The 20,943-nt window shown below is 43.6% G+C and overlaps 1 protein-coding gene across 1 annotated transcript in view; it reads left to right on the forward strand.

The window, feature by feature from the left end:
• Itpr1 (inositol 1,4,5-trisphosphate receptor type 1) overlaps positions 1-20,943 on the forward strand; it is a 333,498-nt gene that overhangs the window by 175,181 nt on the left and 137,374 nt on the right. The window contains exons 25-35 of the mRNA XM_051155019.1: positions 579-717; positions 1,394-1,452; positions 3,630-3,791; positions 3,940-4,110; positions 4,513-4,578; positions 5,224-5,361; positions 9,122-9,247; positions 11,084-11,284; positions 13,280-13,531; positions 15,574-15,699; positions 16,336-16,464. Coding sequence (XP_051010976.1) covers positions 579-717; positions 1,394-1,452; positions 3,630-3,791; positions 3,940-4,110; positions 4,513-4,578; positions 5,224-5,361; positions 9,122-9,247; positions 11,084-11,284; positions 13,280-13,531; positions 15,574-15,699; positions 16,336-16,464 — 1,569 coding nt within the window. The remainder of the gene's footprint in view (positions 1-578; positions 718-1,393; positions 1,453-3,629; positions 3,792-3,939; positions 4,111-4,512; positions 4,579-5,223; positions 5,362-9,121; positions 9,248-11,083; positions 11,285-13,279; positions 13,532-15,573; positions 15,700-16,335; positions 16,465-20,943) is intronic.

Genomic DNA, 20,943 nt, shown 5'->3' on the forward strand with positions numbered 1-20,943 from the left:
GCAGAAGCTAGGAGAGAGAGAAAGGAGGGATGTTAGTAGGAAGCTTAAATGATGCAACTGGCTCACTTTTCTTCTGGGTTCTAGCAATAATCCTTTGGTGGAGGGATAGGAAACCAATGAGAGCCCAAGGGCTACGCCTAAATCAGAGGAGACAATCAAAGCTATGTTGCAAATATAAATGGAGGTAACTCTCGGAAGTAAAAGCAAAATTTCTGTAAGTTCTTCTCAATTCAAAGCAGCTAACTTTATCTTAGGTTAGGCCCAGAGTTGGCTTTCAGTCTTTGCTGAAATATAGTCCTGTTCTGTAAAAGATGAGGGCATGAATGGTGTAGTATTCTGGGTGTTTAATTCACCTTCAGGATGCCAAAGTCTACACTGGAAACTGAGGTGTCATGGGCAGACTGTATGTATCCCTTTGAAGTCTGTTATTGTTAAACCCAAGCCAAATATTTGATTGAGTGCTTAAGGTAATTGATGCAGCTGATACCAGGCTGTGCCAGAGTGCAGTGGCTTGGCAAAGTGTTAAAGACGGTATGTTAATGTAACCAAAGTGTTTCTATTTCTGCTTGAATCTTTAGTTTATTTTGAATGTGAGATTGGATTATAGGATCTCCTGCCTCCTGTGTATATTTAAGAGGGAGTTTGATGAAAGCAATTCCCAGTCATCGGAAACATCTTCTGGAAACAGCAGCCAGGAAGGGCCAAGTAATGTACCAGGTTAGTGATGCCAGCATGAGATTGCAGTCATAGAGTGGGACCTGGGAGTGATGCTGCTTTGGGCTCAAAACAGTATCCAGAAAAAGGGTGAAAAGTCATGCTCTTGAGGACTGCTATATTTTAAGGGCTCTCCAATCAAGAGCATAATGGGAAAAACAAACAAAACATTGCTTCTTGCGGGTAGGCCTTTAGGGAATGAAGATTGCTGATGTTTATAGTTTTAGTTGCCTATAAAGCTAGTCTTACCTATAACTATACGTTATAGTTATAGTTACCTATAAAGCAACCCAAAACAAGCACAGTGCCAGAAATATTCACCTAGGAATTTGATTGTCCATCAGCAGCTTTTGTTCTGTATTTGAAGTTCCCAGCCATAAGATAATGGAGAAGGCTAAGGGAAAGACAGTGGTAGATGTGATTCAGACAGCCTAAGATTTGTTGTTGTTGTTGTTGTTGTTGTTGTTGTTGTTGTTGTGGAGCCATCATTCTACTTTAGCAAGAAAAAATGGCAGTTGTCAGGATCATCTGGGCTAGCCTGCTCCATAGCTCTGTGGGTCGTGATTTTGGAAACTTTGAGGGTGGCATGTGGGCATCATTCTTGAAGCACACTAGTAGGAGTCTTCTAGAATCAGGTTTTCCATTTCTGTTGTATCTAACCTATTCTCTCATCTTTCAGGAGCTCTTGACTTTGAACACATTGAGGAGCAAGCAGAAGGCATCTTTGGAGGAAGGAAAGTGTGCTTTTACTGTCTGTTTTGTGGCTAGAGCACAGAAGGCAGACCTTCTGTAGTTTTCACAGGACTTTTCCTTGAGCACACCACTATTTGGCCATCACGTTCAAGTTTTTTTACTGCTCTGCTTGGAGCAACTGAGTCACAGAACTTAGGTGGTGCAAAATGCGTGTGTGAGTGGTATGTGTGTGTGTGTGTGTGTGTGTGTGTGTGTGTGTGTGTGTGTGTGTGTGTGTGTTTTTCTTGCCCAGGATAGGAATGATTTAAGAAGGCATCCTACTATGCATATATTCCTATGGTTATTTTTAAATGGTGTGGGTCAAAAGAGTAGGAATAGGGCGTTCAAATCAGAGAGAGGTTACTAGTGTCCTTGACTTTGTCCTCTGATAACCAAGCTATGCAACAACAGCAGTAAGAATTAATAAACAAAAAAGAAAGCCCCACAATGTATCCTTTAATTATTCCTAATGTGAATCCCTCTTAATATCACAGGCCTTAGCCAGGTATGGTAGTGTACTCCTTTAATCCCAGCACTCAGGGAAGCAGAGGCAGGCAGATAACTGTGAGTTCGAGGCCAGCCTGATCTATTAAGCAATTCCAGGACAGCCAAGGCTACACAGAGAAATCTTGTTGAAAAACCGAAGAAAACCAAAAAACAAAACCCACAAACCATTAGTACTATAAACTCACATATCTTCAAGAATAAATACATTGTGTGCACAGTGATTATAACTAGCATACTTGGTTTGATTATTTATTGCTTAGTAAAGTGCATCTGTGAAAGTCTTAAATGTTTAATCAGCAAGTATTTCCCACAGTTCTTGGTGTTGACGAGGCTCTGTTGAGCAGTCTGGTCACTGTTGGGCCTGCCATGCAACTCTGGTGGTATAGTAACTGGGAGTGGCACACCCTGCCTGTTTTTCTCATATTTCTGGTGCCTTCAAAGGAGAACATTAAAGCTGAGCTTTCAGCCTTGTTCTATGTGGTTAATTTGTGCTTCATTGTGGAGCAGTGGTTGATTCCTAGAAGCAAATGCTCCAGGAAGACTAGCCAAGAGTAAGCAAGTGCTGATTACATGTCTGTTTCCACTGTGCTTTCTAATGTTTTGCTGGTCAAGGCCAGGGTTAGTAGTAAAGAGGACTACAGAGGCCCTGTTTACTAGGACCTGTGACTGTGAGTAGTCTGCATCAGTGCTTCATATAAAAACCATGGAATTTGAGGCACACCTGTTTGCAATAGTTTGAGTTCTCAATAATGACACTTTGTATCATGCACCAACTCAGCTGTCCAGCCATTTACCTCATCTTGATCAACAGTGAAACTACCATGGCGTTTGAGACATGTGATGTGATTATAATATTCCCCCATCAGTTCTCACTGTACTCTTCTTCTTAGCCTGCAACTGTGAAGGTCCCATTGTTGGTCACTCATTCAGTTGTATACACAGCATAGATGCTAACATAGCAATTGGCCAGTGGTGCCCAGTTGTGAAGGAATTTGCCATTCAATCCAGTGTGTGTTTCTTGATTTTCATTATGTAAAGAACACAAAGTTTATCATAGATATTGAAGCAACCCCTGATAAATATGTTGGTTCATCCTCACTTGGAGCACATTGAGTTTTAGTGGGTCATTGAATACTTTAAAGCAGGACTCATAGCAAGAAACCAGCTGATGACAACACCCATGTAGAACAGAGTCATTGTTTGGCTGCCCATCACCAAGGTGTATGATGAGCAGACTCACTATAGTTCATGATTCCTAAGAGCTGCAGACGAGACGTTTTCAAGCTGGTATTTCACTGCGGATGATTTAGTAAGTGCTTAGCTCCAGCACTTTAAACAGAAAGCTTGGAAGAAGCACATTCGTTGTAGATTTCAGAGCACAGAGGAAGCCCAATGGAAGAACGCTGTAAGTTAGGTGCCCTGAATCTGGTAATCTCAGTCCTGTTAGCTTAGGAAGGTAAGGACTTTGACGTTATAACGTCTTAATTGTCTTCTTCTCGCAGTGTAGCTGAAGGTAGAAGATGATTGGCTTGTAAAAGAAACTGACGGAAAGTGAGGACCTGTTGCATGGAGCAGTGTTTGAATTCCAGTTCAGCCCTGTCAGGACTCATATGCATGATCCTGGGTCTGTGGTTCACTTGGTCTCTCTTTCTGCTCCCCTGTGTTCCTTTAGTGAGGAGAACACGCCACTAGACTTGGATGATCATGGTGGCAGAACCTTCCTCAGGGTCCTGCTCCACTTGACAATGCATGACTACCCACCGCTGGTGTCTGGAGCCCTGCAGCTCCTCTTTAGGCACTTCAGCCAGAGGCAGGAAGTTCTTCAGGCCTTCAAACAGGTACTTCCTGTGGCCCATCATGGCTGTTGTGTGTCAAAAGAACTGTTGTGTGTCATGTGCAGTGAAACTATTGAGATTCTGTGTGTCTTTGTGTGGGTGTGTATGTGTGTTTTAAGGTTTGTGTAACGAATGGATTATGTTTACTAAGGTTCAACTGCTGGTTACCAGCCAAGATGTGGACAACTACAAACAGATCAAGCAAGACTTGGACCAACTGCGCTCCATTGTGGAGAAGTCCGAGCTCTGGGTGTACAAAGGCCAGGGCCCCGATGAGCCCATGGACAGTGTGTCTGCTGAAAACGAACATAAGAAAACTGAGGTGAGCAAAGCCCAAGTTTGCTTTTCCAAGTGGCTTTCCCGCTTCTGAAAACAAGGCGATAGGATGGTTACTATCAAGAGACCCTTGCTAAGTAGCCAGGGTATCAACCATTTTCCTAGAAACCAGCTACAAAAGCAAAGTTTAGATGTCCTTCTGGGGAAGGCTGGACCATGTGGAAGAGGCTTGGTTGAGTGAGGTAGCACTAGATTTCTCTCAGAGACCCAGCAGGGACTGGCCTCCTGTGACCATGACATCTTCTTCCAAAGGGCGAAGAATAGATATGTCCTGGGCAGCCTGACTGTCAAAAGACAATGCAAGATGTGTGTGATTTCTTAAAGGGTGATGTCCCCCCAACGGTGGACCCCAAGAGGCACCTCCCACATGTGTTTTTTTGGTCCCTAGGAGGGGAGTAACAAGCCCCAGAAGCACGAAAGCACCAGCAGCTACAACTACAGAGTGGTGAAGGAGGTGAGCTGCCCCATACCGACCTGTGTCCTGGGCGTTCTCCAGCGAACTCTGGTCAGCCATCAGCAAGTCGAAGGCACAACTACTCAAGCTCTTTTTCTTTGTGTACAGTTTGTCCAGGGAGAAAGTAGCATCCTCAGGTTGAACACTTGGATTGTAGCTACAGGTCTGAGTTTGAAACCCAGCTGTTCTCAGTCCCTCCCCTTTTGTAGGCAACTAAAAACAAAAAGCAAAAAAACAAACAAACAGGAACTATGTAATTCTCAGGTTTTGAAGCAGACCGAAGATTCATTCATACAGGGATTTTATCCATGCTTGGCTTTAGAAATCTCTGCATATAGTAATTCGGGGTTGGAAGCTTTGTGTTTATTACCTCAGCAGAGCCCTTCTAAAATCTTGGCAGCTGTTTCTGGCCAGATAATTTAAGTGACCCATAACCCCACGTCACTGGTTGTTTTAACCTAAATGTGCTACTTATTCCACAAGATGTACTTTTCTCACAAAGATTGGATTTTGTGCAATCAGTGTGGATACTACATACTAGAGGAATGCCCTGTCCTAAATTATGACTGTACTGTGACCCCTCCTCTCCAGGCCTCTCCCCACACTGCCATTCCTGTTTTTCTGAGGTATATTTCCTTCTCTCAGATTTTGATCCGACTCAGCAAGCTCTGCGTGCAAGAGAGCGCCTCAGTGAGGAAGAGCAGGAAGCAGCAGCAGAGGCTGCTAAGGAACATGGGTGCGCATGCCGTGGTGCTGGAGCTGCTGCAGATCCCCTATGAGAAGGTGAGGAGGACTGCAGCTCTCCAGCCTGGGCTGGATCTCTCCCTGCCCCAGACACTTCTCTCTTGCTAGGTGGGGACCACTGGGTCTGCACCAGAGGTGATGTGTGTGTGTGTGTGTGTGTGTGTGTGTGTGTGTGTGTGTGTGTGTGTGTGTGTGTGTGTGTGTGTTAGCTGGTGCTGTTAAGCTTTGTCTGCAACAAGAGAAACAGAGTGATCTCTACAAGCTGTTGAAGGCATGTGGACCATGGGACTTGATTCCTCCAGGCTTTGGCAGTGTCCTATCATCTAAGCATGTATTTGGACTACGCATCCCCTCCCCCCATTGCCCATTGCTTTTTGGTTGTTTGCCTCCAGCAGATTGTATTTTTAGAAGGCCACTGTCCTAGTTTGGTTTCTATTGCTGTGATAAACACCATGACCAAAAGCATCTTGGGGAGGAAAGGGTTTATTTTCATCTTACAACTCTCAGGTCACAGCCGACCACTTAGGAGAGTCAAGGCAGAAACTGATGCAAGACTATGAAGGAATGTTGCTTACTGCCTTGTTCCCCAGGGTTTGCCTGGCTTGCTTGTTAATACAACCCAGGACTACTTGCAGGACGATGGTACTACCTACAGTGGGCTCTGCTCTACCACATCAATTATTTATCAGGAAAATGCACCCCACAGACTTGCCCACCAGCAAGTCTGGTAGAGGCACGTCCTCAACTGAAGTTCCCTCATTTCAGACATGCCTGGATTTCGTTGACAAAAACCAATCATCATAGGCAGGAAGGTCACTACTCAGCTTCTATGGTGCCAGACATGACTCTTGGGAAATCATTTATTCACACATCACAACAGCAGTGAGGCTGTGTGGTTTATCACTTGACATACTGGGGGACGGAGGCCGAGGGAAGTTTTGACATGACTCTTAGAGTGCTGAGCATTCCATAACAATCACAGACGCAGACCCATTGGTGAAGCGTCTCTTGGAGAAAGGCCGCTGCTCAGGCACTGTAGGCTGGCAGCACCTTGCTGAGCCCCTCGTGCTCCTTAGCTCCCATTGTCCTGTCAACATGCTGCTGGAGTAAGGACACTGTGGCCAGGAAGGTTCAGGGTGGCCCAGCTGTGGTTAGGGACAGCTCTGCTCCCCTGTGGAGTCTGGGTCTGCTACTTTGCATTCCAGATAGTGCCTTACATAGAAGCTGCCTTCTCCAATGTGAGGAAGGTGAGCTGTGCCTTTCTCAGTCACTAGGAAAGCACAAGCTGAATCCTTCTGGGAGGTCAGACTTGTAGATAACTTGGAGTTAATGCAGGTATGCATATCACCCACGCTGTTCCAGTATGGAGTATCGGGGGCTGATTTGAGAGCCACAGCTTGATCCTTGGTTTTCATGATAGCCATTCAGAGGGCAGTGTTAAAGTATATACAACTGTATTGATCTGGAGTTGGTGCCTCTAAGGCAGCACTCTGTCCCTGTCTCTCTCCGTTGTCTGTCTGTCTGTCTGTCTCTCTCTCTCTCTGTCTCTCTTTCTCTCTCTCTTTCCACCCTCTCCCCATGTGTGTATGTGTGTGTGTGTGTGTGTGTGTGTGTGTGTGTGTGTGTGTATGCTCACTTACTGTGGGATAGACACAAATATCCCAGTTTCTGAGAACGATAGAGAATCTCACCAGGTGACATCTTGTAACACAGTGTCTTCCAAGCCTGCTCACCTCATGAAAAGGCCCTTCCAACCTGAAAAGCTCTTTACTGCCCTGAGCTGAGCAGGTTCCTATTTCTAGTAGAAGTGGAAGCGTGCAGGAGTTTAAGGTTGCCACTCTCAAGCAACAGTATCCGTCTGTCCTGAGTGCTCTGATTTCTTACATCTAGAACTTTTGCCCACAAATTTGAGGTAGGCATAGTACCCAATCCTTCCTACAAAGACGTGTTGTTCTTCTTCTGGCTTTGTTTAATTATCATAGCTGGTTGCTCACAATGCTATGTTACTTGTTCCTGATGGGTATGTCTTGTCTTCTTCCAGAGTTATTTTCTGGGACAGAGTTGACAAGCTATAAATATAGGCAAGTTCCAACTCTCTGCCTGTTCTTGCCCAGCATGTCAGCTCAGAATAGCTGTTGTGTTTCTGGGTAGTTACATAAGTACCTGCAGTGTTTTGAGTTTAGCTCCTTGACTCACTAATCCCAAAAAATTTTCTGCCTTCCTCTTTAAGTTTGGTGACCGCAGTTCAAACCAGAACCAATAGCTGATTTGTACTGAGCAATGACTGCCTGAGCATGGCATGTGGATTTTCTCACTTCCCACTCATAACGGCTAGAATAGCTCTACAAAGAGTGCACCTTTTAAATCACCATGTCCAGATGATGAAATAGAGACACAGAGTATGAAGTAACTTGTTCCAGGTCACACAGATAGGAAGTCCAGGTCTGCGTGAGAGCAGAGCAATGCTGACAAACGTCTTCATTCCTTACTGCTGGTCTTTTGCCTCCAGGAGGAAGTGAAGGACAAGACATGTTTTGTAGGATGTGGTAGGATGTGGTAGGATGTGAATGGTGACTTCTACTTCAGAGAGTCTCATTCTGCCTTTACTGCCTTCAATGTTTTTGATTGAGATCTGGGCAGGATGACAATAGATTTTATAACAGTACTTGACTCTTTACTAACCCTAAGAATTTTAATATGAAATCACAATTATGAAAGTCACATGACCAACTACATGGACTTCCCAGGGCAGATACTGTCCCATGTTGAATGATTATTAATATTTAATATTAATAATAATTTTAATAAAATTAGTGGTTACTCTTTAACCAGCTTTATACCCAAATAACCACACATAGAGAGACTAGGATCTATTTAATTAGCCTATAACACAATGCTGTGCAATAATTACACCATCCCAAACATCCAAGCTAGTATAGTTCCTCCCATTCAGATTTCCTACATTATACTTGCTTTTAAATCATTTCCTAGGCCCAGTTCATTTCTCCTGATATTTCCTAGTCATCCCATGGCTCCATCCTCTCCTTCCTTCTCTTTTTCCTCTCCTCACTCCCCAGAATGCCCCATCCTATTCTCTGTTATTGCTCAGCATTGGCTAGTTGGCTTTTATTGGCAATACAGAGAACAAATGGTGACATGTTTACACAAACTTGAGACAGAAGATACTTAGAATAAACATCACAATGCAATGTCTGTATTGAAATCAGATAGTGGGGTAGAGAAATTAGCATTTGAATGACCAAGGGTAAACTGTACATAGTCCACAAGAACATTATGCCAACATTTATAGATATGACTGGGGTTATAGAGAAGACAGTAGATTGGGTGCAATTGTACTAATTTATAGTCTAACAGTGCTTCTTCTCTTCCCTGGTGCATGCTGCTGGAAGTTGACATTCTTAACAATAGGTGTAGAAATTTAAAAAGTGAACAGATGAACTGAGCACTTATCAGCAGGTGTAAAACAGACTCTGCTCCACTGTTAACACCCATTCTCAAAAGTAAGGATTTGGAAATTCCAGCCAAAGGGAGACAGTGGAATCCTTCAGTTAGCAATGATTCTGCGGCTTTTATTCTAGTGTCCCGGGGGAAAGTATTCGTTTTCATTCACAAGGCATGAATCTGTTTCTTATTGGCTACTTCTCAGTGGCTCAGGCAAGCACCTCACTCTACCTACAGTGTGGTGGGCACACACCCCTGGGTCCCACCTTGGTAGAGGGTATTAGTATGGAGCGGAAGCCTGACAATAAGTGCTCTTCCTATCTCTCCTCCCATACAGGCTGAAGACACCAAGATGCAGGAGATAATGAGACTGGCTCATGAATTCTTGCAGAACTTCTGCGCAGGCAACCAGCAGAATCAAGCTTTGCTGCACAAACACATAAACCTGTTTCTCAACCCAGGGGTGAGATAGGAAGCCTCCGGGCAGACCTGTGCTGGGAGGATGTGGAGAATGCAGTTGTCCTTTGATGGTTTGTGTTCTGGGATGTGTTAGAGTGCAGCAGTCATTCCAAAGGAGAACATTTTGACCGGCTGTCAGGGCATAAATACTCCATATTGTGAGCCTAGGTTGCCATGGGTACAAACGAGGAAAGTAGGAAGGGCAAAGGAGGTACATTTCTATCTTTTCCTAATAGCACCCAGCACTATGCCACAATTACCAATACAAGAGGGATATGTTTCAGTACTTGGCTAAATATGTAATATGTCCACAGTAAATACTTTTATATTGTTTTCTAATTGCATATTTCTAGATATATTAAATAAATATAACACCTTTTGCTTAAGATGTCACACTCATGCATTATCTTACACAGTGCACTTTTCCCCCCATTTAACACATCTCTGATGCCTTTTGTAAATCAGAGATAAGTGTGTTTTCTCACTTATCTCTTTGATGGCTCAATGCCATTTCATAAAGTGTCTGTAAGTAAAAAAAAGTTCAGTTCTTATTACTGAATAATTAGTCATTGTCTAGTTTATGGTTTTGTAAATAACACTGCAAAAGATGTCTTTGTCTGCACAAGTACACATAGTAGAGCCATTAGAGCTCTTGATTGCTGGATATTGGAGTCATGTATGCTCGCTGTCATGTTAAAAGGGGGGGAGGAGGCAAAAGATTAGAAGGTGGAAGCACCTACCTTACCCCAAGCAGAAAGCTCAGTACCTATGAGTATTTCTGGATAAAATGTGCAAAACAAACTTCCTGGAACATACCATGGGATGTCTTCATGACTTTGGCAAGTCACATTAGTGTGTAAAGGACAACAATATAAAGGAAAATATCAGTTAATAGCACCTTGTTAAAATCAGCTTCCATGTCCAAGATGCTGTCATCAAGAGCAGCCAAGAGCAGGCCACGGAGAGAGAGGAGAAGACATTTGTATTACATGTGTTCTTTATAACAGTTTAAAAAAAAAAAAAATAGAAGTCAGGAAAATGAAAAATAGCCTTTAAAAGACTATAATGGTCTCCACTTGATGAACCCATTCAGTTGATGAGACAAGGTCTTCACACCATGAGTTATCAGACAAATGCAAATTGGCACATAAGACTTGACTAAAATATGGGGCTAGAGAGATGGCTCAGAGGGTAAGAGCACTGACTTCTCTTCCAAAGGTCCTGAGTTCAATTCCCAGCAACCACATGGTGGCTCACAACAACCATCTATGATGTGATCTGATGCCCTCTTCTGGCATGCAGGTTTACATGCAGGCAGAGCACTATATACATAATAATAAATAAATCTTTTTTTAAAAAAAGACTTAATTAAAATAAAAGACTGTGTTACGGGGATATAGCATAGCTTAGTGGGCAGGAGAGATGGCTCAGTAGTTAAGAGCACGCATTGCTCTTGCAGAGGACTAGGGTTCAGTTCTTAGCATTCACATGATGCCTCACAACCACTCAGAACTCCAGTTCCAGAGGACCTGACGCCCTCTTCTGACTTCTGCATGCACCAGGTATACACGAAGTACATACATGCATGCAGACAAAACATTTGTACACATAAATATAGAACAGCTGTACTAAACTGTAAGGTGTACTGTAAAATACACAGAACACCTTGTGAAAAGCTGTTTGGCGGTATCTTATAGAAAACGAGAAGTGTGCTAACTGCTGGGGCAGCGTGGAGCAAGAACGAAAAGGACGCTCAACTGCAGGAGTCCCTCTAGGTTTCAGCAGCCCGACTGGCCTCTTTCTGACCGTATCCTTGTGCTTGGTCCTTGTCTTGTGCCAGATCCTGGAGGCAGTGACCATGCAGCACATCTTCATGAACAACTTCCAGCTGTGCAGTGAGATCAACGAGAGAGTGGTCCAGCACTTCGTTCACTGCATAGAGACCCACGGTCGAAATGTCCAGTATATCAAGTTTCTCCAGACGATTGTCAAGGCAGAAGGGAAATTCATTAAAAAGTGCCAAGACATGGTCATGGCTGAGGTGACAACCACGTATTTGCATCAACCTCCATCTGGTGTTCTGTAGAAACTTAAATTAGCCTTATCTGTGTGCTCTGGCACCCTCTTGAGGAGCTATGTAGAAAGGGAGGGTGCACTTCTACATATGTGTAGTTTCTCAAATTTGTGGCTTAGGCAAGAGTCTGATCTGATTCTTTTTTTTTTTTTTTTTTAAGCCAGGCATATATTTTATTGTGATGGAGAAATTTCAGGAGTGATGGTCTCACCAATGTTTTTCTTATACTGCACAATAGAATGAAACTCTGTTTTTTTCCTTTCTTTAAAAATTAATCTTTTTAATTAATTTATTCATATTACATCTCAATTGTTATCCCATCATTTCATTCTTTATAGCAGTAAATCTACTTCTTGTAAGGCAATTTGGTTGAACTCTTTAGCCAGAGAAAAGAAAGATAAATGACAGGCCAGCATCTATGTGGAGGTCAAATGTGGGTGAGACCAATGAGCTAAAACAACTTCCTCTTTAGGAATTAAGCCTTTTCATTTTGCTGTTCACTTACTTAGCTTGAACAGTTTCGACATAACATTCCACAAGGAGCATCTGGCCTGCAGGATGGAGGCAAAGCCTCATTTGGGTCTTTGCAGAAGTCGGCTCGGGGCGATGACTATAGTCTCTGCAGACATGACAGTGGCTTCTATGGAACTTGAGTAAACTCACCCCATGCTTGGATTCACTATGGCATCTACATCTATAGCTCCAGGGACAGGAGAGCTGGCTCAGCCTAGGGTACAAATGTCGGCTGCCTTGCTTACTGGCTTGCATATATTGGCTCTCGTATCTTGACATCTCAAGACTTCTGAGCCTTTCTGTTCAGTGAGTGTTGTCACTTACTGTGCAGACTAAATGACGTAATGACAATAGTAGGAATGACTAACGTTTACTTGGCGTGCACAGTAGTCTGCATATTGTCTGAGAAACTTGTATTTGATTGTCTATTTATTCTATACAACAAAACTCTTGAGTCCGAGCTCACATTTTGTCCCATTTTTACTTAGAAAGAAACTGAGACATGAAGAGGATAGGTAACGTAGCAAAAGTATTTGTCTTGGGATCCAAACCCTTGATTGGAACTCATGAAAATTGGTTGTTAATAAGCAAATACACAACTAGGAAATGCAACTCAGTGGTAGAGCACTTGAACAGCATGCATAAGGTCCTAGGTGTAACCCCTCGTACTCGCCTGTGTCCCCCCCTCCCCAAATACTGCAACTACACTGACAGTGAGTAAATAGTATTGACCAAGTTTATTTTGACTTCTGTGCTAGCCTTTTAAATACCTTTGGTACTCCATGTAGTGTTAAAATTGATTTATGTTAAAATAGATTTATTAGAGGCCACATCTTAGGAGACAAATTATGAACAGAAATGCCTTGGCTTTTCTTTTGTCCTGTTTTGCTTTCTTCTGTCCTGTGGCAGGGTCTCACAGCTCATAGTGGTCTGAAACTCAGCATGTGGTCAGGGATGGCCTTGAACTCATATCTTCCTACCTCAGCCTCCCAAGTGCTGGCATTACAGGGATGCACCACTACACCAGCTAAAATGACTTGACTTTTTGATGAGTGCTGAAAGGAAAGCGTCTTAGTTAGATGTGGATACTTTATGATCAAAGAGATTAGACAATGGGTGGAAGTCTTGCATCAAGATGCCTTCTAAAATATACCAAAAGATGCGAATATTTAAGATATTTAAGGATACAAAAACAGTATCCTGACAGTGCAGGCTAGCAGTCTGTGTTTTTGCTTAATGTTCTGGTGTGCAGACTGGTCATCCCCAGCAGACTTGTTAGGGTCACCATGGTTACTCCTGTATCCTTGGATATACATGATGCGGTTAAGAAATTTTGGTTGGTCAGTCTAGATACAGACACAGTGTGCTTGAGGAGGGACATGTAGAATTTTCTAAGGCCACCTCACTCCTGCAAGCTTGCAACACCAATGCACACTTTTCTCTGTGTAGCTTGTCAATTCTGGAGAGGACGTCCTTGTGTTCTACAACGACAGAGCCTCCTTCCAGACCCTGATCCAGATGATGCGCTCTGAGCGCGATCGCATGGATGAGAACAGCCCCCTTATGTACCACATCCATCTGGTGGAGCTCTTGGCCGTGTGCACAGAGGGCAAGAATGTGTACACAGAGATCAAGTGCAACTCCTTGCTCCCGCTTGATGACATCGTCCGCGTGGTCACTCATGAAGACTGCATCCCAGAGGTGAGCGTCTTGGCACTAAGAGCGCCCTTCTCCAGTCTCTCTGCTGCATGTGGGGCAGTAGCTGGGTCAGGACATGGCAGCTGGCCTGGGAAGCCCTCTGGTTTGAGACCCTTCAGCTCATGTTGCAAAAAGATTTCACATCACTGGGGCAGTGTTTTTCTCGATATTGATTTTGTGTGAAAAGTAGCAGCGACAAGTGAGTCTCTGCTTGTCGCAAAGAGTGGGATAAATGCCTCAGGGCTGTGGAACAAATCAAGCTCAAAGAGAATGTGCCCTGAATGAACTGCCTAGAAGCGAGGCTAGCATTGGGTTGCGATAGCTTCACCTGTAAGTTAATTCTTTCAAGCAAAAACTCTTAGTACAGAAATAATGGGTGACCATTGTACAAAATTGTGGAGTTACAGGTGAAATAAATAGGTGTAAGGAATAAACAGGTATAAAAAAATAAAATGGCCTATAATTTCACTTCCTTCAAAGAGTACCTGCAAAGCCAGGTATGGTAGCATATGCCAGTTATTCCAGCATTGAGGTGGCTGGGGCAGGAGGAGTGCCATGAATTTGAGGCTAGCCTGGGTTACATAGTAGCACCAGGCCATGCAGAGATACACCGTAAAACTCTCTCAAACAAAGAAGTAAATCCTTACCCATTTTCCCATTTCTCTTTGCATAGTAACTATGTCCTACTATATCCCACTCTAGTGTTCCTGTCCCCTGCTCTCAGCATGGTCACTTTAACTTTCCTAGTGTCCGCAGTTACCCCAAGCTATATATACTCACATCTAAAGACCTGGGCCTCACAAACAAGAGAAAACATGGTGCTTATCTTTCTGGAGCTGCAGTATCTCACAATATAATATTTTTTAGTTCCATCCATTTACCCGAAAATTTCACACTTTCATTTCTTTACAAAGCTGACTAGAATTCCAGTGTGTGTGTGTGTGTGTGTGTGTGTGTGTGTGTGTGTGTGTGTGTATGTATGTATGTATGTATGGTTTTATTATGCACCCATTAGTTTAAGGACATTTAGGTTGTTTTCATTTCCTAGTGCTGGACCATAGGGGACACATTTCTACAAGTCATCTTGGTAATGTCTCATTTATTCTAGAAGACTTGCTGTCCTTGACATTCTCCCCTCTCCTCCCCCCCCACCCCCCGCCCAGAGCACCACAGTCCTGTCAACACTTGATATTATCAGGTCCTGTTTGTTTCTATTGGCTCACTGTGAAGTGATATCGCCTAGTTCTCAGTTAACTTTCTATTTCCATACCACACAATTCTCTCATTTAAATTGTACAGATAATTAGATGTAGTCACAGAGTTGTGTTGTCACCACCATCATCTATTCACCCCCAAAAGAAACCCCAGACTAACCCTATTTCTTTCTGGTTCCCCTGGGCCTAGATAGTCACCAATTTTTCTCTGCCTCTTGTGGTCATTCAGTATAAATGAAATTGCACATACTTGCCTTGTCCTGGAAGAATTATTGCACGTAGCATAGTTTTTTGCAGCGTGTGCAGGTTTTACAAGCATTGGCACTTTATTATTATATTGGTGACACGGCTTATGCCCAATATCACATTTTGTTTCTCCGATGAGTGTCACTGATGCTGTTCTGTGCTGTTTCCACCTCTTGGCCATTATAAAAGGTGCTTTGTGGACACTTATATTGACGCTTTCTGTGGACATAGGCCATGTCTTCCTGGCTCACTCACTGCAGACTTCTCCCAGCCTGAGCCACGTAATTCTTAATGGAGCCTTCTTGCAAACAGAAACAATGCAGTTGCACTTGAGCCTCTCATTTGGTCAGAGTTTTTTCATCAGCTCTTACCTCGAGACCAAAAAACCATTCTCTCCCTAAAGCTTTATGCTTTAGGCTTTCGATTTTTATAATTGTGGATTTAGAGAATCAAAAAGCCACGGGAACAAAAGCCAGCGGGGAAAGTGGAATGACACGGGCACCATGTCTCAGTGTGAGGAGCCTGGAGCTTGTGGCCTCCTCGTGGACCGCGCTGGATTTTCACCAAACTGCTCTCTGCTTTCAGGTTAAAATCGCTTACATTAACTTCCTGAATCACTGCTATGTGGATACTGAGGTGGAAATGAAGGAGATTTACACAAGCAATCACATGTGGAAATTGTTTGAAAATTTCCTCGTGGATATCTGCAGGGTAAGGCCTGTGTGTGTGTGTGTGTGTGTGTGTGTGTGTGTGTGTGTGTGTGTGTGTGTGTCTGTGTGTGTGTCTGTGTGTGTGTGTGTGTAGTTGTGTGTATATCTGTATCTGTGTGTTACCCACGGCATGAAAATAGGATGTGTCTGTGTCTTCTATTTCACACTATGTCCTCCTATTCATAACTGTAATTCAGTACAATTTTAATTGAAATAAGAGCATATGGCCTCCTGGTGCATCTGACTTCTCATATGGATGACAGAGTGGACAGATAACATATCTGGGGGCAGTTTACCTCTAAGGGAAATTGAATACTCTACTATCAGTCCCACTTGCTGCTCTTCAAGGTTTTAAACTTGCTGGGTATAGGCAAGAAGTTAGATGAATGGCATGGCAGTTTCTTACCAATTGTATTCTGTGTTATGTCATGCTACCCAAGCTGAGTTGTCTTCTCCTTTTTCACAATGCAGAATTAATTAATTAATTAATTAATTTGCTGTAATGAACTTTTTCTGGGATAACCACTGGCCTACAGATCATTACTTTTGTCCTGCAATTGGTGGGGAGGTGATGGGTTTCTTGATACTTGTGGAGTAGGTTTGCACGCCATGTTTCCAGCGTTCACCTGTTTTCCAGGCCTGTAACAACACAAGTGACAGGAAGCACGCAGACTCGATTCTGGAGAAGTACGTCACTGAAATCGTGATGAGCATCGTTACCACCTTCTTCAGCTCTCCCTTCTCAGACCAGAGTACCACTCTGCAGGTGAGATCATGTGGGACTGTGTGGTCCAGGTCCAGGCAGTATGCAGTGAGCTGCAAATGAGCCTTTCTTCAAAGTCAGAATGCATGGCCGCTCTGCCGGGGACCTTTGGAAGCAGAAGCAAAAGTGCAGTTAACCATAGTATCTATAGGGATTGGCGCTGGGACCTTTCCTGCCCTCTCATACTGAAACCTAAAACTCAGGGATGCTTAAGTCCTGGATGCTAAGAGGTGAGTAATAGCGTAGAATCTACCCACGTGCTCCCACACACTTTAAACCAAGACTTACAGCAAGCCCTGCCATGCAGCTGCTGTGTGTCCACCTTATTGTTCAGAGGCTAAGATAGGGGAAAATGGGGGAGAATTCCATATAAACCTGATCATTTTTTCATATACTTTTAGTCCTTGAGTAACCCAAGGATACATGCTTGAGGAGTATAGCCCATTAGCAGCCTGTTCGTTCTTAGACACTAGGTGCCAACCAGGACATCACAATGGCTAGTGAGGCCAGACCTGCTTCTCTCATAGTATAAAGTGACAGTCGCTGTGGTAATGCCCCTGGAGTTAATGAAACAGTGTTGAAAACATAACATGTGTACTGTGGGCTAGCTGAGCAGGTTGAGGCACTTGCTTATAGGCCTAGTGACATGATTTCTATCACTATATCTACAAGGTAGCAATAGAGAACCAGCTCCTGAGAGCTGTCTTTTGATTTACACTCCTGTGCTGTTGAACATGTGCACCATATGCATGTGGGTGTGCACTCACGGGCACGTGCGCGCGCACACACACACACACAGCTTTAAATGGTACTTTTATTATGGCTTCTCACCTTGGCTGCTACCAATTCCTTCTGTGGACCAAATTTAACTAACTGATAAGCAGGAATTGCTAGAGAAGTAAATCTTCAAATAACAAATGCTCTGCGTCCCCCCTAAGGCATAGGCTATCCCATATGTATCTGGAAATTAAAGTCTAATTTTGAAGAAGTGGCTGATAGATTTCTGAACCATTTGTTGCTAATGCACACTCCCGTGGTGGTCTCACAGCCTCCCATACTTTTCTTTCATAAGGCATGTCTTTTCCTTAGCCACATCTCAATTCCTTCTTCCTCCCTTATATGTCAGGGACAAAAATGATGAACATGGTATTAGTTGCAGTGCATTTGAACTGTCAGCAAAATGTCCGTGAACCAGCATGGAAATGTGGAACCCAGGGAGGAAGAGGATTCTGGAGGCTTTAGGGCAAGACAGAGTGGATCTCTGCTCTGTCCCATACAAGCTCCGTTAAACATGGGAGGACACGGAATTTCCACTGCCCTCCCTTCTCCTCTAGTCTTCCCCCTCTACCCCCTTGCCCCATTCATCTCCTCTCCTTCATGCCCCCCATCATCTCCTCTCCTTTACACCCCCATTCATCTCCTCTCCTTTACGCCCCCATTCATCTCCTCTCCTTTACGCCCCCTGCAGCTCCTCTCCTTTATGCCCCCCTTCAGCTCCTCTCCTTTATGCCCCCCTGCAGCTCCTCTCCTTTATGCCCCCCCCCCCCCTGTAGCTCCTCTCCTTTTCTTCTTTCTGTTTTGAAATCGGGTCTTATATAACCTGTGATGGCTTTGGACTCACTCTGCTGCCAAGGCTGGCCTTGAACTCCTGATCCTCCTGCTTTGACCTCTCAAGGGTGCCAGCACAGAACTTCTTTTCTCTTTTGTACAAGAAAGATATAGCATCAACTTTGTGTTCTCTTGTGAGAATGAGAGATGATCCTTATTTGAAACACTCAGTACAGTGTCTAGCACACAGCAGATGGTTCAAAGGTGGGAGCCTATGTGGGTCTTTAAACGGCCATCTCTCAGACATTGCTGGGACCTTTGTTGCTAGCCTTACAACTGGCACCTAGTTGTCAATTTTTTGAGTGAGCACTTGAATTCTGAGACTTAGAAGAGAGGTAACGACCAAAGATTAAAAGTAGACTGAAGTCTTAGCCACGGCAGTGTACAGGGGACTTCAAGGGGCCTGAAGAAAACATGAGTGATTCAAGGGAGGAGGTAGGAGAGGCCAGAGGTAAACACAGGTAGGCTAGGATTCAGAACCACGTAGGACCGCAGGACCTAGGGCTGAGGAATAACTAAATTCGGTTCATATTACAGTGAGGCACCTGCTTTAGCTCTAGTCTGGAGAGGGAAAGTGGGATTATACGTAGCTCCAAAATGAACTGAACTGGACACGTGGACAGAAGAGAGGTGGGCAGAGGGAGGGAGGAAAAGAAAGAAGAAAGGATGGACAGGAGCCAGTTTCCTACTGTCCCTTCCACAAGGCCTTGCCTGTCAGAGCTTCTAACACTTTCCAATAGTGCTCCCTTGTGGACAGATCTTGCAATTAAATGTATCCTGTGATCCCCGTATTGGTCCTGATTATCCAGTCAATGTACCAACTATAGGAGCAGCCTTGTCATTTTGGCCAAAAAGTCAAGTGAGCTGATGTCATCACATTGCCTGTTGCATTTGGCAGTTAGGAAGTAGCTACTGGTGACCCATTTGGTCATTTATATCCCTGGGTATCAGATCAGAGAGGAGCAAACAGATGGTTCATAAACACTGGCTCAGGGGAACTGACTAATGGACGGGGCACTTCTCAGTGAGTTCAACTGTAGAGTTCTCATCCAAAGTTCAGCATCTACAGTGATGTCACTTCCTTCTTCACAGAGTCATCTTGAGGCTAAGTGAGACATTTGTAAAGAACTTAGAACAGGGCCTGGCCGGGGGAAGCACCCAGGGGCACTGGCTGTTTGGATTGGGCCCCTTTATAAACTGGGGAGCTAAGATGAACCCACCAAACTTAGGAACTGATTCTAGGTTTCTTGACCAATTCCTCTGGCTCCCTGCACCCTTGACTTCTCTGAGTAATGTAGTTTCCTGCTAAATGGATGAGAACACAGGGCAGGATGTTCTTCCTGAAGAGGCCAGTCCCAGGTGACCTGAGTAGAGAGGACAGGCTGACTCAGTGCCCTGCTGGCCTAACGTAGCACTTTGGGATAATTTTATCCTTCTCTACCCTTTGTCTTTCATTATAACATTAAGGTAACTTCCATGTCATATAATTATAATCCAGGCCCATATGAGGCCATGCACGACATGTCTGCCTTGTATTATGCACTTAAGAAAGGGAAGATATATGAACCACAGTTACAGAAGAAACTGAATTCTTTAGTACTCTGGCTCATTTCCTTAAGATGAACTCTTTGCCTCTAATTCTTTTCATCATTTTTCTTTCATCACCAAAATCCCTTTAGAATTTTCACTACTTTTTTTCTTTACTGCCTTCCACTGGTTTTTAGTGAAGTGGAATGTGAGTCAGATGACCCTGGTGCAGCTCATCTGACAGTTACCTTTGCCTGGTAGCTCCAAAGCTGTCATTTGGGTAGAGATAGAAATCACCATGCTAAAAAGCATTCAGAAAGTCAGTATCTAACTTAGTAGATTTATGCAGTCTTTTACTTAAAGGGAGTACAAACTTAGACTTTCATAGAGAGGTCTTCTCATGGAAAGTAGCTTACTTGTCCCCAGTGCTCTGTGTAAAATGAATTATTTATATACACCACCCATCACAACCAGGTTGTCTTCCATAAATAAGGAAGGAGGGAGCATTCTGCTGAAATCCACTTAGTGCTTCATTTTTGTGGGTTGAAAGTAGAGTTTCTAGGGCCAGTGAAATGGTTCAGTGGGTAAAGACACTTACCATCATGCCGGTTTGATCCCTAGAACCCACGGGCTAGAAGGGCAGAACTGAATTCCCATGACACACATCAATGCATGTAAATAAACAAATCATAAATAAATAAGTAGATAGGTAAGTAGGTAGCTATATATAGAGATAGATGATAGATAGAACGATAGATGATAAATAGATAGATAAATAGATAGATAGATGTCTTGAACATACAAGTTCTAGCTGAGCATGGTAACAAGTGCCTATAATACAGCCATTCAGATGCTGAGACAAAAGAATCATGAGTTTAAGGCTCCTCTGGATTCTGTTCTCGGAACATGGTGCTTGAAGGGAAGTTTGGGGCTTCCCCCTTACATACTGGATGCCACTAACACAGATGAAATTGTTGACCTCGGTAGTTCAGCTAGTTCATGGCGTTATTACTCTGGAGAGTTTGATACCACAGCTGGTTCTTGTGATCAGGATTGATTAGATAATATCGACTTTAAAATGCATAAAAAAGAAAATAAATATCTGGGTTTGTGATAATGGTGTCTTATTGCTTTTAAAATCTCATTATTTTTTCTCTCCATTAGTGTTCATCAGATTTCTGTTGCTAAAATGAAAAACCTGAGATAATTAAGTTAAAAACCAAGAGAGATTGATTTTTGCCCCAAAACTTTGAGAAGGTTTCTGTCCACAGTGTGTTGGTCCTGTGCTCTGGAATGTAATGAGGTGGCATTACATTGCAAGAAAGCAAAAAAAGCAAAGAGGGGGCC

The sequence above is a fragment of the Acomys russatus genome, chromosome 13, assembly GCF_903995435.1.
Source record: "Acomys russatus chromosome 13, mAcoRus1.1, whole genome shotgun sequence".
NCBI lineage: Eukaryota > Metazoa > Chordata > Mammalia > Rodentia > Muridae > Acomys > Acomys russatus.